The sequence below is a fragment of the Lytechinus variegatus genome, chromosome 5, assembly GCF_018143015.1.
Source record: "Lytechinus variegatus isolate NC3 chromosome 5, Lvar_3.0, whole genome shotgun sequence".
NCBI lineage: Eukaryota > Metazoa > Echinodermata > Echinoidea > Temnopleuroida > Toxopneustidae > Lytechinus > Lytechinus variegatus.
In genome coordinates, this window is record NC_054744.1 from 18,367,313 (window position 1) to 18,384,727 (window position 17,415).

Genomic DNA, 17,415 nt, shown 5'->3' on the forward strand with positions numbered 1-17,415 from the left:
TTTAAGTTTCGTTTAAAAGCAACCCTTTCTGCAACAACCCCCTGATCTTGTTACATTACAAATCACATATTTTGATTGACGGGTAAAAATACATTTGCTATTACTGACTCACTTAGAGCCTTTCATCACCCATGCATACCCTCATCACAAGTTGCAGATTGGGGCACATTTCACAGAATTCGAACCTTGTGAAAAGGAAAGAGAGATAAAATGTGGTGTGACTGTGAGTGAATACACAAGATACTTTATTATCAATAAAGAATTGTACATATGTATCTTGTATACTTCATAATATAGACTATATGTTACAATGATAAAGGTCAAGCCAATCATTCAGGTGCTTCACTAAAATTCACTTTGGATTGCTTGAGCAATCCCACAAAATTAAATACTAATGACTTTAAAGATGAATGTATGTGATAAAATTTTTCAGAAATCAACCAATTAAGCATGGTGACAGACTTTAACAGGAGCAATTAGGTTTAAAAGATGATAAGCCATCATCATTTTTTTTCTATTCTCTGGAGGAGAGGAGGAGAGTGTTTTCTTGTAATGAAAAATTCAGCATAAATCAAAATTAGACTTGGTACTTTTAAAACCTTACAAAATAAACAAAGACCTAAAGGGCAATATATTCAAGACAAATGGTAGATGGTGACTGCTGGGTAGTAACACCACTGTCAATGCATGTTATAGGAAAATGTATGTTTTAAATAGGGGTTATCTATCTTGGTAGAAAAGAAGAACAATCGTCTTATTGTAGATAATGGATATAATCAGGAAAATAAATTGAAGGCGTCGTTGGTTTATTGTACATGTAGCTTTGAATGAAACTGTGTTTTTAATCACTGATACTTTCCAAATCAGAATAAACATATGGATCAATTTATTATGTGGAGAACAAAAATAACTCTTTTAAAAAATTAAATTCACAATCTTGTTATGCCCAAAATTCCAAAATATAGCATTGCGTCAAGATTTTCTTTATCAAGTTCATAAATTTGCATAAAGAACAGTACAGATAATAAAAAAAAGTACTCCTTTAGCCAATTTGTGATAAAAACCATATTCTGTAAACTTGACTATTGTGATGCACTGTACAACCAGGGAACAATTGAAACTACTTAAATTCAACAATGCAAAATACTCATTTCGTAGTAACTCTTGTTTTCTTATCCCATGAGAAGTTGGCTCCATAACTCTTGGCCCTGGGTTTGGATACCTGAGGTTCGGCCACCTCATATTGCCACCCTGGAGAATTAAGAGAAGATACAATAGGAAAAAATAATATTCCTAGAAACATTAACATGCAAATTACTCAGGGAAAGTGTCATACTCTCACCTTATTGAAAACATGTATGTTTCACCAAGCTGAAATGTATGGTATACCAGAAAATTGATAATTGATTCTTCATCATGAATGGCTTGAGGCATCACATCCACGTGTACAATCTGTTGCACCAAGTGCTACAAACTCCCACTACTGAGATCAAATAAAGGTTCAACATGCATGCTTTAGACTGGATGAAAAATCAAGTTTAAACTATTTTATTTTTTAGTTGTATTTAAATGCAACTCTTCGTGCAACCGGCTCTTGGATGTGGAATCTCAGTATTGCTTCTGATTACTAAAATTTCATGGCAAGAAATATTTGAATTCAGGTTTAAACTTCAACAAGAAAGACAAGAAATATAATAACACCCTGACAGGTATTTGTCAGGGAATATAATATCAGGGGCAAACAAGCTCTTTCAAGGAATTGCATATTTGCATGTCTCACTGATGAATTTATAAATTTGAAAGAAACAAGAATACTACAGAGTTTCAAGACTTTATTTCAAACTTACCGTTCTTTTCTGCAAATCTGATTGCTTCTTCCTTTGTCCTAAACGAGACATCAACATTGGATAGTGGATCAGCCCTGTGATTAGAACACAAAGTCACAGAAAAAAAAATGTATCTATCATAACAAGGTAGCACACAACATAACTGGGGAAAATAGGATGCTTGACCACAGTTTCAGAAAGCTGTTAGTAAACTTTTTAATACTGAGTGAAAATTAATTAACGAAGGACTGAAATAAAAAAGGCAAAAGTTTGCCCATGAATTCTTAACTAGCATTTGACAAAGTATGTCTGTTCTTGAAATAATCAAAACCAAATTGTGGCAAAAATATAGTTGGCATGAAAATTGTAAATCAATAATTAGGAATGTTCATTAAAGGGATACTGCGGGCTGAAATTGTTTATATCTGAATAAATAAAGTAGCCTAAATTATCAAAATCTAATATAAACAAATAGTGAAGTTATTGAATTTTATTTAGCAATATATTGTGAAAACAGTTACATGCACGTCATCATGAATATTAATTATTCGGAATGATGTCGCATCCCCACTTTCCTTTTTCTTTATGTTTCTAGAGGAAATTATAAATGTTTAATTTTCATACATGTGTGAATGGAATGTCTCCTTTGTAATAAAAAATGTTGCAGCGTTGAATGTCTAATATATTAAATCAGTTGTCAATCCAACTTTCTTGGTTCTTGACGGAAAAATTTGAATAAATCTGATTTCACATAAAAAATAAAATACAAAAGAACAAGTGCAGATATGACAACATCAGTTTGCTCTAGAAAATAGGAGCGCCTTGAGCACCTAACAAGGTGGATATGTGCGCAATATAAATATCCTATACTATTATAGAAAATAAATGAAGACATGCCTAGAACTGATTCACCATCACCAGAATAATGCAAATCTTTAAAATATCATATCTTTATATTCCTTGTTCGACTTTAATCAAATTGTCAGCATTTTGTCTGTCTAATTTTTCTTTTTCTGTTTGAATGAATCATATCATTTTCAACCTGGAGTACCCCTTTAAGTGATATTCATATTTATCTGATTTGATTTGCACGATCTTTTATACAGCCATCAGCCTTCACCTGCATTCATGCAATTTTCTTACCAACTCCTTTTCCTGTTGGGACTCAACCATTTACACATGGTTTTGTAGACAATATCAGTCGAATCTGGTATAGTGGGAGCACATATTGAATGTGATTGAGAAATTCATTTGGCTTTCCATAATCTGTAAAATCTCTTGTAAATATGGATACTTTAAAAAACAGCTAGCTTGCTTCATGAGACACCCCATGAGGTTCAGTTTTTACAATTGTGCTACAGCAACATTTAGGCTTTTAGAACACAATTCTATAAAAAAAAAATAGTATTGAAAAAAGAAGGTTTTAGAATAAATAATTATTATCAGAGAAATGGATTATTCATCTTAGAGATGCATTCAATTCTATATGAAAACTATACCAGGCTTAACTTTTATTTATCTACCCAGAAATAATGGGCAATGGCAGTGAACTTGGTAAAATGGTCATGAATACTCAAGTACAAATCTGGGGGCAGATTCATACAAATGATGTCATATGTCTAAATTTGTTATCCTTTATGAAAACGTACAGAATGGGCCAACATTCCCACAGAATGTCCATTCATGAGTTTATGATTGTTCCATGAAACTGGTTACTTACGTGGATGTCCATCCCATCAGGGGGTTCTCCCACCTCTCTCTGGTGTCAAACTCCAAGGTCCATCGATGGATGTTGTTAGTACCCGACTGCATAGCATGCTTGGTTGGTACGAAGATGCGAACTCTTCTGGTCTTGATGTGCTCCTCAGGAATACCAGAAATGGTAGTAATATCCATCTACAGTGAAAAAAAATATATAAATGCATGACATCGGCAATTATGGCTCTTCCAAATAGTCGATAGTATATATTCTCAGTTAGCACAAAGCAATATTCAATGTTTCAATGGTATATGAATTTGGAAATGATTAACAAGTTGGGATTAGGCGTTAATCCAATAGTAATATTGATTCTATTTCCGTTTAACGTTATAGGTCTTCTTGCTTAATGTTGATTCCATATACTGCCTTTCCCATTTTTTGTCTTTCAATTTTTCTCTGACCTCCTATTTCGTTATAAAACTTCTGCTTTCTCCTCTTAGTAGGTTTTTTTTCTGCTATTCTTTCCTTTCCTCATATTGACCTTCATTTACTATACCATACACCACCATTTTCTGATTTTCTTGCAATGGGTTTTGTCAGAACCACTGTCATAACTTTGTTAATCTCACTCACCCCCACCCACTGAAGTTCATGATAAATTGTATTCTCATTTATCTTCTCTCCTCTTCCTTCACCTTTTTAATCCTCGTACACTTCTTTTTGTTAATTACCCAGCACATAATAATCCATACTGATGCGCGACGTATCTCACTGCATCATGCATGTGAACTGTGATGTGGACCCACCCATGGGTGCACTACATGCTTCCGTGCACAGGAAAATCACAGGCACGGTGCGGCCCTGATATGGCAAAAGGGTTTCTCTTGAAATGTTGAGTTTTTGACAAAATTTCAAATCCGGACAATTTTTCACTGGTGGGATCGGTTTGTCGCAAAAATGCGTAGCTTTCGAGATAGCATCGGCTATCTAGGTTAATTCATTAAATTTTGGTCCAATTTTTATGGTAAAACTGTCTATCTCGCACATAGCCGACTTGTAACCGAAAGCTTCCATGGAAAACTGGTCTATCTCTGACTTAGACTGCTTTACCATGCAAATTGTACTGCTAATCTTTCCTTATTTCAACGGGAAAACAGTTAACTGGCGAAGACTATGCAATTGTGGATGTGAAGCATCCACCGCCTATACACTCCCGTCTGCCCAATCAATATTCATGTACCGGTGGTATTCATCTCATCGTTTGACGTGTTGTGGTACCGGGCAGTCAGACTGCAGGTCCCTATGCTAATGAGCAAAATAGCCAGATTCATCCAAATAATCTTGTGGCTGAATCCTCCTCCTTGCAAAATCTTGTGATTCGTGAGATTTCTTTCTCTAAGAAATTACCTGTTTTAACCTCAAGTTGAATGAAATATTATTGCACCATCAGATAGAGTGAATGTTATTCTTTCATACTGGTCATTTATTTTGTATACAATATTTTGATAAATAAGTAAATTTCTGGCCTAAAAATGTGCCTCAAAACTGAATTTTCTTCCTCAGTTTTCTTTTGCAAATTGTGCAAATTTTTTTATTTTGAGCCTCAATGATATATATCACCACAAAGCTGAACTTCTGTACTTTCTCACAATACCACTCTTGATATGCGGCACCTTTTAATCGGGTCTAGATCACACTTTTCCCATCAAGGTACAAGATGAGATTTCTGAAATTTTGTACTTGCATGAAATGCAGAGTTCTGATTGGCTGGATAAGGTTCACAGAACAGGCGCAGGTAAATTGAGGAGATTACCAAATGGGAAGTGTGACCTTCCCATGAACCCAGGCACTGGAACTGTTCCAATTTGCCAGTGTGTGGTCTATTTGACCAATCAGAGTGTAGTATTCTTGTTTTCAAGCTGCATTATGTAATTGGCCAATGAAAAGTGTGATCTTGACCCAATTAAACCAATTCTTATATTGAAACCTATACCATTTTAAAGCATATTCAGCTTTATCATGATCTAAAAATCATTTCAGCTCAAATAAAAATAAAGTGTGAAAATAGCAGCTTTTGTCAGGTGAAAATAATTATTTGTAGCAAGTTTAGATAAAAAATTGAACCTATATTACAAAATCTTTGAATAAATTCAAACACATGACCTGAAAGAATGATTCTTCTTCTTTACAATGATACCAAAATAATGAAATTCGATGCACAAATAGACGAGCAATGATCGAATGAAAAGAGGGGTTTTGGTTCGAATCAAGCTCATTAAATATGCACAAAACATCTCAAGTCATGAATATCACTTAGATAAAAGAAGCAACTTTCTTGGGACCTGCCGTCTGACTGCGGGATCTGTACTGGTACCTGTATTGCTGCTGTGTGCCAACGACTTGAGATCATTATTAAAACCGAAGATATTATCGTTACACTGAGGGATTGCCAGCATTGCCTGGTATATTTCGCTTTTCCACATCCCTCCCGCCGTAAATAATGCTATGAATGGCAGATTCAGAAAGGTCTCTGAGTTTTCCACTAGGAATGTGGAGTGAATCGGCAGCATAATCAAAACTCTCGCAAAAGTTTCTCACGTGTGCTGGTACTCGCCATTGTAGATGAAGAAAAAGACGTCATGTCACGTGACTTATATGCATTACCTTCTTCTTTTCAACGGATTTCCGATTGTTTGTATTATTTCTTTTCATACATATGCATAATATTTTTACGAAAAACTGGTGTCATTTCAAAGTCGATAATAAAAACAACATCCAAAGTAAGACTGGAGTGTATAGGCGTTGGATACTTCACATCCACAATGTGTAGTCTTTGCCAGATCAGGTGGGTGTTTCATAAAGCTGTTCGTAAGTTTAGAGCAACTTTAAGAACAACTGGTGATCCTTTCTTACGCGCAAAACCCTCGCCAATGAAGGGTTTTGTGTACATTATGTACCCGAAGAAAGGATCACCAGTCGTTCTAAAAGTCACTCGAACAGCTTTATGAAACGGCCCCCAGACGTATCGCTTGCGTTAAACTTCACAGCAAAGACAATAACTGCAACCTCCGCCTAGATTATAGTAACTACTCTCAATGATGCATAAAATATCACAGGATAAACAGTTTTTCCACCAAAATAATCACAAAATCGGCAGGAAATCCTTATAATTATATCACCGATTCTCAGATTACTTATTTGGTGACGTAATCGGAGGAGCAAGTTATTGAGTTTTCATAACAAGATCTAGTCGTTTCAGCTTTCCTTTTGAGTCTTGGTGTGATCGTGTAATGGGATGAGAGATGCCTGTGTGTGATGCTGTGATGTTTCATCTAATTTTTTAAGTTTGACAATGTTTCATTTAAAATTTTCTTTATTTCTTAAACATTTGTTTTCTAAAAATGTTTGAAATATATTTTAAAAACCCAAAATATCATTTAGATTTTTGTTAGATGATTAGATTTTTTTGGTTGCTTGAAGTTTAAAGGTTTTTCCTTTAATTCTTTGTCATTCTTCTTTCTATTCTATCCTTATTTATTCTATCCTTCTTGCTTGCCTTTTTTGTTCCATCTATCTTTATTTCCAATCTTTCCTAGCTTTCTTTCCTGATCCTTTCTCTCCCTATGTTCATTTATCTTTCTTTCCTTTTTTAATTTCCCGTCTTTCATTATCTTTCCCTTAAAGGGGAATCCAGCCTTGGCCATAAAATGTTGCGTTGGGAAGGAGAAAAATAAATTAAACAGAATGGTGAAAGTTTGAAAGAAATTGGACAAGCAATAAGAAAGTTATAGCTGCTTTCAAATTGAGATCACTAATACTATGTAGATTTCAAATTGGCAACTGGGTAAGTAAATTATGACAAGGGGCAAGGACAACTTTCCCATAGGCCATGTACTTTATTATCAGGGATTTGTGGTTTTCTCCTAAGTACCCATTCCCCTGGGGCAGTAATCTAAATATAACCAATGTAGTATATTGTTTTATGTCCTCATGAAAGAAAAATATAATTTGAAATAAAACTTTTGGGAAAAATGACATTTTAGCCATAATATGTATTGGAGTACATGGAAGAGTAGTCCTTGCCTTACATCACTATGACATCCCATATGCGGCCAATTTGAAATCTCCATGGGTATAGTGATTACCAATATTTACAACTTTTAAAAATTCACATCTTTCTTTTTGTTTGTCCAATATTGTTCAAACTTTCACCTATCAACTTGTCTGATTTTTCTTTTCCTTATAAAAACAAGTTTTTATTTGGGTTGGATTCCCCTTTAAATTGGTTTTTCTTTCCTTCTCCCTTCTTTTTTTTCTGCTTCCATTATTTTCTTATTTCATTTTCTCCTCCCTTCATTCTTTCTTCCCTCTTTTCCATCCTTTTTTTCTTTATTTTATTTTTTTTCTTCTAATTCTTTTCCCTTATTCTATCTTTCTTTCCCTTCCTGTTTTTTCCTGTTTCTTTCAAAGAACGAAGGAAACCTTTTTCTTTTCTCTCATTTATTTTTTTCTTTCACATATTCATTCATCTTCCCTTTCTTTCTTTGTTCATTTCAAAGAATGACAGAAACCTTTTTGCTTTCATTTTCTTATTCTTTCTTTCAACCTTCTTTCATTCTATCTTTCTTATATTTTTTCCTTCATTTTCCCCTTTAAAGGTCAAGTCCACCTCAGAAAAATGTTGATTTGAATCAATAGAGAAAAATCAGACAAGCACAATGCTGAAAATTTCATCAAAATCGGATGTAAAATAAGAAAGTTATGACATTTCAAAGTTTCGCTTATTTTCAACAAAATAGTTATATGAACGAGCCAGTTACATCCAAATGAGAGAGTCGATGATGTCACTCACTCACTATTTCTTTTGTTTTTTATTGTTTGAATTATACAATATTTCAATTTTTAAGAATTTGACAATTAGGACCTCCTTGCCTGAAGCACAAAATGTTAAAATAATGGAATTCCACGTGTTTAGGGAGGAATGAAACTTCATTTTACATGACAATGACGAGAAAATCAAAATATATCATATTTCATATAATAAAATACAAAAGAAATAGTGAGTGAGTGATGTCATCAACTCTCTCATTTGGATGTAACTGGCTCGTTCATATAACTATTTTGTTGAAAATAAGCGAAACTTTAAAATGCCATAACTTTCTTATTTTACATCCGATTTTTAAGAAATTTTCATTGTTGTGCTTGTTGAATTTTTCTCTTTTTATTCAAATCATGTTTTTGTTGGGGTGGACTTGTCCTTTAAACTTTTTATTTCTTTCCTCTCAATTCTTTTCTTTTCTTTCTCTCCTTCATTCTTTCATTCAATCTCCATTCCTTTTCTTGATATTTTTTAACATTGTGCAACCTTCTTTGTTGATTTTTTAACTTCAGACCTGGCTCGGTCGATATCCGCTCGTGCATTAGCTGCCTTTGTTCATCTCGTATTTCATTTTGTGAAATCTTGTCACCCTGGGTAGGGTCCCCAATCCCTACAGCATTTTCTCTATCAAAATCCCTACATACCATTGCGAGTGCGTCGCGCGCGTCCGTTGATCCTACGAAGCCCCGGATGATGCTTCCTCTTGACTGATAATTTCACCCTAAATTGGGTTATTTCAGGTAGCTAAGAATATTTTGGTATCTAAAGGATCGGTAATTATTGGTCAGTGGTTCTTTAGATCTTTATTTTTTCGAATGGCTTACCTCTACTTGTCCATTGAATGGGAAAATATCGTACTTTGTCCTTGTATTCCACATGAATTGTGCAGAGTTTGTATGTGTATAAAGTCAATGGGAAATTCAAAGTTTTGCACACGAGATCCGTTACCATGACGTCACCACGATTGCGTGTGAGCGAGCCAAGTTCTTGATTTGGGGGCGGCGCCCTCCAAAATTTGACCAATAAAAATTCTGCATTTGCTGCATCTTTGGGGATTTTCCCTAAATTCTTGTCTCAGGGGCCGTCTTGGAAGTTCATGCAGAGCTGTATAATCTTTTTGAAGGACCCGCCCTTTTCTACTTCAAGATATTCACTAAAAACATCTTGGGGTCCGTTTTGGGACTTTTCATTCTTAAAAAAGATGGTTTTGGGACGAAGTCTTGCATCTAGATTAATTTAAGAAAAAAAAATTAGTGAACTGACTTATAAATTCCAAAATGCAAAGCAAAAACCTCCATATGACGTGTACGTGACGTAATTTTCGTCATGAAGTTGAAGATCGCCCGAAGTGGTGGGAGGGGCCTATCACGAACGTAGACCATGTGATAGTCTTGATTCAGGCAATTTTTATGATTTGTAAAATTTGTTGAAACTCTGTAACGTTGTGAACGAATATCATAAAAATAAAATTCATAAAAATAATTTTAAAATGTGAAAGGATGAAGGCTAGCACAATTGTTCTCTTGGGAACATTCACCCCCCCCCCTTAGTTACATGTACAAATGTTAATCACGTGTAATCGCCGTGATTTTGAAAGGTCGTGTGTATGAGATATTGTACATGGCATAATGGCGGTATACAGTTACTGTGTGGTGTGAATTCTGTGCAAGGATGTTTACATTTGCGTGAGGTCTGTGACCGAGATGGTGGCCTGGGAATAATTAGAGTGGATGAGACTGCGTGTGTAAAAAAAGCATGGACATGTTCGTTGTACTCGCTCGTACGGGCTAAATTAAAATAGGGGAATCCCTCGGTGTGTAGCTGAATACTTTTCAATTAGTAATCAGTTGTTTAGGCCTACTAAAATATATTTTGTTTATTAAAAAATCAATGTTTTAATGGCAATATTTACGCACAATGCCCTCTCACAATCACACATATTTAAGATTTTATTTCTACAGAGATCATACATACTGATTGTTTTAATATTGGGCCTACAAAAATTGCTCGACGAGGCGTCAGTTATTTTTATTTTCTAATGCAGGCGGAGGGGGGGGAGGGGTCTCTTCGTTCCCTCGGTCCAAGCTGCGCCCTTGATATCATAATTGCCATCAACAAAAATGAATAAATGAATTAAATAAAAAAATGATTTGCCTAATTGGAGAAACGTACGTATCTCCTGAACTACGATAATTATTCTGCCAATTCTTGCAAAGAACCTTTTTACGCCCCCCCCTGGAAATTGGAGGTCATTGGTATGATTGAGCGGAGAGTTGGAAAAAACATGTTTCTCATAGAACCCCCCCCCCTGAATTATACATCCGTAATCTGCTTATTATGGGAATATATTTTTCAAACACTTCGTCTTATCATCATGCCCTGTCATGGATGAAAAGATAGTCAAAACATGGACCTGCGTTGACAAAAAATATGGGGCTTTTATACCACTGCCTACCCCATAAAAATAAATTAGGTATCCAATGCGACTGTCAAATTGAAATTACCATCTGATATCAAGGGATGTGCCATATATTGATTTTTTTTTTACACTGGGAGCACTGGGAGGGGGCCTACATGGCTCATTCACATTTCTCCATTTAATTGTCTCCTTTTCCGCGATGATCGAGTCTCAACTTAAACCTGTGATAGTTGAGGGTCGATATGAGGGGACAGGGATAGGGTGGGGGTATAAAGGGTATCATCATGTAACAACGATCAGACGATCGAAAATACTCACTTTTTATCTTATTGCCCCCTCCTTTGGTGTCCCTGGCTACTTGTGAGTTTTCCAAAAAGAAAAATATTCTGAAGGTTGCTATGTGGAGCTCTTCTCGTCAATTTTAAGATATGGCATTATTTCACAAGTCATAATCATGAACATTTACAAAAAGTATTACATCAGAAGAATTAACATGGTGTACAAATCAGACATGGCAATACAGCGATAACATGAGGGAACCTGCATGAGAAAACGTTTTATTTGTTCAGTCTGCAGGATCCCCCAAAATATGAACTCTTCATGTATGACAGCACAAAAGAAATTATTATTTGATTACGTAAAGAAATGCCAAAATATTACAACTGTCGGTATTTAAAGGGTGTACTTTAAAAGATCGATATCGAAAGGTGTTGACAAAAAAAGAAAGTAATTTACGGGGATTTTTCGGAATAAGGAGTGTGTGAAAGAATCTTTCTCTGAAGTTGCCGCGGTGTTGACAGACATGAAACCGCATGTCCGATAAGGTCTTGGAAGCCAGACATTCCGTCGCCATCGATGGGAACATTTCATGAGATGAATGATTTTTTTCTTGCGTTTTCACTTCTGATTGGGTCAAAGCATTCATGTGCCGACCAGTGAAAAGCACCTCTTTCCATTGATCTTTTGAATGAACCCATGATGGGTTTGTGTGTTCTAGCCTGAAAAAACGAGAATACTCCCAGGGATCTCTGAGCTGGGCGTGCCCCCTGCCTTCCGATCCAGGAATACTCCAGATGGACGAGGGCATCCGGGTAAGAATCATCCATTACAATTCATAATTAAAATCAATATGTAGGCCTTATTCAAATTTATTTTCCACTGCGGGAATGTTTAAACCTTATAAATTATAAAGACAGAATTCGATATAAACACCCCCCAAACCTTACTCAAATTGGGCCTACATGTACATGCAAAGATAATTTTTAAATGTTCTTAATAACTTGATTCTATTCCATAAAAATATAAGATTAGATCACTGGCTTTTACTGGTATATGATTTCTTTGTGCGTAAGCATGTATAGAAAATATATTTCAAACAACGGATAAGGGGGGGGGGGCGCCAAACCCATAATCTCAACAACTTACACTTTTCCTTCAACCCTCATGTCCCTCAATGCACCCCTCGTATCTTTGTTCCCACTTGCGATGAGGGGGGGGGGGGAGAAATATGAAAACATTGAGGGTCGACATTAAGTCATTATCGTAAGTGGGAACAATAAAGGGGAACAATGTGCTCGCGGAAGAATGATCTGGTAAGAGCTAGGTGTGTTTTTCTTGGGGGCGGTATAAGATCGTCTAGAAGTCAAAGAATAAATAATCATCATTATTTCGACTTGGTCTTGACTTACCCCCCCCACCAAAAAAAAAATTGACAAGCAAGCAAGCAAAAAAAATTAGGAGGGGGGAATTTAAGAGGGTTAAGGTGAGCCCCTATACCCCCCGCCCCCCCCCCCCCCGCTTACGCCACTGGAGCCTCTACCTCGGTCACATTTGTTAATACGACGGCCGTTTTATTAATTTTTATTCAAACCACGGAGCTATTTAAAATGTTAAGACGGGCGTTTTTTCACACCTCCGACGGCCTTTGCATGCTAAGCAAACTCAACCGAGGTATTAGCTAGACTGCCAAAATAAAGAGACAGAGCTCGTGACATGATTATCTAAATAAGAATTCACCATCCTCTAGATCAAAGTAAGGAATGAAATCATAACAATGTAACAATCTAACGATCAAATTATCTGTATTCTGCTCGTCCTCTTCGAGCTTGCCGGGCGAGCTTGATGACTTCATTATTACATACATGTAAAAATTAATGACACACAAGCAATATCTGAAAACAATTTAAATACTCTCCCGATTGCCCTCTCTGTTTTCTCTCATTTCCTTGACTCACTCACGCTTTCTTTCTGTTCAATCAATGTTCGATGGACGCGTACATTAAATTAAAAGTGAAATAACTGGGTGGAAATATTTCGGGATCGAGATCATTTATTGAATAACGGCGCGGGTTGACGACGTCTTTTACAAGACTAGATTTAGGGGTCATCGGACTTACGCGATGCGCCAGCGATCACCTGATATTTTCGCGCAGTTAGCTCCGCCCCAAACTGTCTAAAACTGGCCGCAAAGGCTCTATTGACACAAAGCAGCGCGGACGGAGTCAATGGGGAAATTGAACGTTTTTGGCCAAGTTTGAACCCTTTTTTCCACATTTCATTTACATGTTGGAATAACAAGACCTGTTCCAATAGATTTGTACCACTTATTTCAATCGAGGTAAGTGCTTTTAATATTGTAAAACGAAGGAGATTTTTGTTTGATTTTCTCGATTGGGGTCCCTACCCTGGGTGAAAAGGGTGAAAAAAAATTCAGTGTGCAGTCACCCTACTGTTAGAAGTCTAGATCAAGATTTTTTTTTTGTCTAGCCTCGAACTTAAGGTTCTTCAAAACTAAAGTAAAGTCAATCTGAACATCATGAACATGACAACCCGGCACCCGAGGTTTTTTCCAAGAAAATGATATATTTCTATTTCTTTTTGAGATATTTGGTACACTTACTTATAATAGTATAAAGAACATTGTCGACTGAAAGATTTTGGAAAATAAAAAGAATTTCATGTTAAATCTTTAACTCAAATCGTTGGGTGCGCAGACTTGGGGACCGCCATATAAAAATACTGAACTAACAAACACGATTTTCTATGTATGGGACAACACATTTGCATAAAATACTAATGACCGTTAGAAAAGCACACAAATATTGTTGATACTCACTGTTTTTTCTTTAATTTCCTCAATCCGCGTTTCTGTTGGATTGGCAGCAGCCCTAGGAATGGCTGAAACTGCTAAGGTGCGACATGTTAGTTGATTACAAGACCATAATTTGGGTCTGAGGACGGAAAAAGACTTCCACAGAGACGCCATTTTCAGCGGCTAGTCTTAATCACAGACGTAATGTTGTCAAATATTAAAGTTTGCGTATGAAAACTTAATTGGCCTAACGTTTGACCTATATAGTTAACCTAGTTTAAGTGGCAGGCTGTTAACTTGGCTGTTAATTGGAGCATCAATCTATCCTTCAAGTATCAAAATATCAGGGCTGTAATAAGGGAAATATTTCAAGGGGGTCAGACATGATCGAATCGAAGCAAATTTTGATGAAAGCGGCCGGGAAATAGGAAATTCAGTTTTCATCATTTGAATTCAAATTATATATATATATATATATATATATATATATATATCTGAATTGATTCCTTTATATGTAGGCATATAGATGGCCCCCAAGTGCTAGCGCTCGGCATTAATTTTATGATTTTATTTATTATATGAGTGTGGCATATATGGTTCTCAAGCACATGGATCTGCATGAATATGCATTATTAGCTAGGGTCCAGTCCCGAGACTACCAGGTATAATCTCGAAAAAAGGGAAGAAAAAAAATTTGAATAAAAAATGAAAATAATATTATTCAATTAAATCGTTTCCCAACTCTTTATAAAGTGAGTGGCAAAAATAGTCTCAATTATGACTTATTGCCAAATAAAAACAAGGAATGGAATGGAAATGGATCTCCAGTACTTCTGTATAGGGGAAGGCGGGGTAAGTTGTGACAGTTTTTGCTTTTTGCATGTTAGAATTGATATGATTAATAATCTTGTCAAAATAAGTACCTTGCCTTGAAATTTCATTCTTCTGAAATATTTTCCACCTATATATAACTTTCTACCCCAACACTGAAAGTCATCGTGACCTTTGAAAAAACCGATGTCAAATGGCTCAACTTGCCCCATATATGGGGTAAGTTTGAGCCACCTTCTGGGGTAAGTTGAGCCACAAAAACTATGTACAAAATGTATGGGGGAGAACCAGCATGTCAATTTTTTGTTTAAAGTCTTTTCACTTGCTAATTCTCTATAAATACTAACATCCTGTAAAAGGAAAAGAGCAGTCATGTATATTTGCTCCTTTCAGCCTGCATTTCAATCTATTTTTATGGTTTGTTTGTTTTTTAAGATACATTACCATAGGAATTACCATGGCTCAACTTGCCCCATGCTGTTTGGCTCAACTTACCCCAGTCCGAACTTAGTGCGATAATTTTGTATCCACAAATTTATTATGCATCCATCATATAAAAGACTATGACAAGAATGAAGATCCATACCTGGACTAATAATATTGTTATCATGTCTTTATTATATTCAAAGACGTGTGTGTTTATAAAGCACTTATCTATTTCACACTCTTTTTTACTTTTTTGGCTGAAATTCATATTTTTCCCTCTAAAAAACTACTTTTTGTTTCAAAGTTGGAAACAATGTGGTGGGGTTAGGGGTTATGCTATGGGTCATCAATACATGACACCACCACAATGTCTGACTCATTCATTATTGGCCTGGGGCTGGTGGCTCAACTTACCCCGCCTTCCCCTATGTGTTAGAGAAAATTCGCAACACTTAGGGAAGTTTACCTTAATGCATGGGTGGAATATGTACCCCTACTATTTTTGGTCTGTTATGATGGAGAAAAATACCATCATTCACAATCGAAATAATACATGTATTTTGGACTAAATTAAACTTTTTTTTTGCTTGTCAAATTGTTTTTGGTTAAAAAGAACTTAAATGTTTGGTGATAACCTTTCTTTTTTTTTGCTTGTCAAAGATTCCAGCCCCTGGTCCCCCTAGCTCTGGGGAAAGATTTCCGCCCATGCCTTAAAGGTGAAATAAAATGCTGGTGGTATGATGAACTCAAACCTGTTATGAATTGTTAAAGTTGTGATTTTATAATGTATGGGTAATAGTATCACAAATGAAATACATCAAAAATAATAACTCATTCTTTGATGCTTTGACCATCAGGATGAACTTCCCATGCAATGAACTAGTAATTGTTATAGTCTCTTTTATTGTTTTTTCCCAGTAGAGATAATCATGTAAAGCGTGCTGAATTGTAAGTTGCTTTTCATAAACTCACTAACTGCATTCTTCAACACACATGAACACTGCAGGCACTTGCGGATCCAGGGGGAGGCGGGCACAGCCGCCCCGTGCCCTCCCCCCCTTGAGAGGTACAATTAAAATTTGTAATGTGAAAATGCCGTTGAAACAGAAGTGTGCCCCCCTTTTGAAAGTGAAGCCCTCTTTTTTTTTTTGCTTGTCAATTTTTTGTGTGGACTAAATACCCTTAATATTTGCTTAAAACACTTCTTTTTAAATTCATTATTTTATTTGCTTGTCAAATTTTTCCTAAAGAAAATGTGCCCCCCCCCCCTTCGAAAAAAAATCCTGGATTCGCCCCTGAACACTGGCATACCCGAGGGGGGGCAGATGTGGGCAGAGCAAAGTGTCTTACCCTCTGACAGGACCTTGGAGAGTAGAAAATAGAGACCCAAAAGTGATGAAAACCTTCATTTACATACATCATTTATATTTTTTTACTGAATTGTCAAAAAATATTTTGTATGGCTTGTCAAACAGAAAGTGCCCTTGAAAATGATGACCTTTTCCCTTTTTTCCTTGCTTTACAGAGAAAATACATGTTGCTAAAACAAACAAAAAATCTATCAGGATATAATGCTTATTTGTTTTTGCTATATCTCAATTTTATATTTCTTTTTTTTTTCATTTGGAATTTCACTAAATCAATTCATTCCTCTCATACTGTGGCAACAGAACATTTGGTTCAGAAAGAGGTGGGAGGTTGATCAACTATGATATAACAGCCCCCCCCCCTTCATGGGCACCCTAAGCATTATCTGATTGTAACTGTAGGCGCTGCTGTATGCAGAGACATTTTGCAGATGTATCAATTCCCATTTTCATTATATTCACATTGAGACAAATATGTGTATGCTGTTAGTTGTTTCAAAAGTAAATTGATTTTCTTTTGTAATAGTCTGGTTCATTAGCTAAAACATATTGCATAAGTTACTAATCTCAGTCTTTCATTCCACATGACTATAACCTAACATATGTTGATGTTGCTTATGTTTCGAGTACATGAAATGAAAAAGAGAATCATTGAATCACAACCTACAGCCAAAAATCATAGTTGATAAGGATATTTTAAACACTTTTATCATTACCTTTGATCTGATTAAACTCATGCATATGTCACACAAGATTTAGAACAAGAAATTAAACCAAAAAGGCAAATTTCTCTGAAGATCCATCTGTAATTTTACATGATACAGGTCTCAGTAATTAAGAATAAATAATTTCTCTTCGTTTAGAATCCTAGAAATGA

At 35.8% G+C, this 17,415-nt stretch overlaps 1 protein-coding gene across 1 annotated transcript; it reads right to left on the reverse strand.

Moving 5' to 3' along the window:
- Window positions 1-227: 227 nt before the first annotated feature.
- On the reverse strand, window positions 228-14,125 carry LOC121415630 (NADH dehydrogenase [ubiquinone] iron-sulfur protein 4, mitochondrial-like). Its single transcript, XM_041608918.1, has 4 exons — window positions 13,939-14,125; window positions 3,547-3,722; window positions 1,848-1,921; window positions 228-1,251 (listed from the first exon to the last, which is right to left on the reverse strand). The coding sequence occupies exons 1-4, from the start codon at window positions 14,086-14,088 to the stop codon at window positions 1,148-1,150; spliced, it is 504 nt and encodes a 167-aa protein (XP_041464852.1). The 5' UTR covers window positions 14,089-14,125; the 3' UTR covers window positions 228-1,147.
- Between the last annotated feature and the right edge of the window lie 3,290 nt (window positions 14,126-17,415).

Excerpts from the sequence above, each read along its gene's own strand:
- LOC121415630 (XM_041608918.1), bottom strand. The coding sequence starts at position 14,088 with ATGGCGTCTCTGTGGAAGTCTTTTTCCGTCCTCAGACCCAAATTATGG. Across the intron at positions 1,922-3,546 it reads CTGATGGGATGGACATCCAC|GGCTGATCCACTATCCAATG; the intron begins GTAAGTAACCAG and ends TTCTAATCACAG. Across the intron at positions 1,252-1,847 it reads CAGATTTGCAGAAAAGAACG|GGTGGCAATATGAGGTGGCC; the intron begins GTAAGTTTGAAA and ends TTAATTCTCCAG.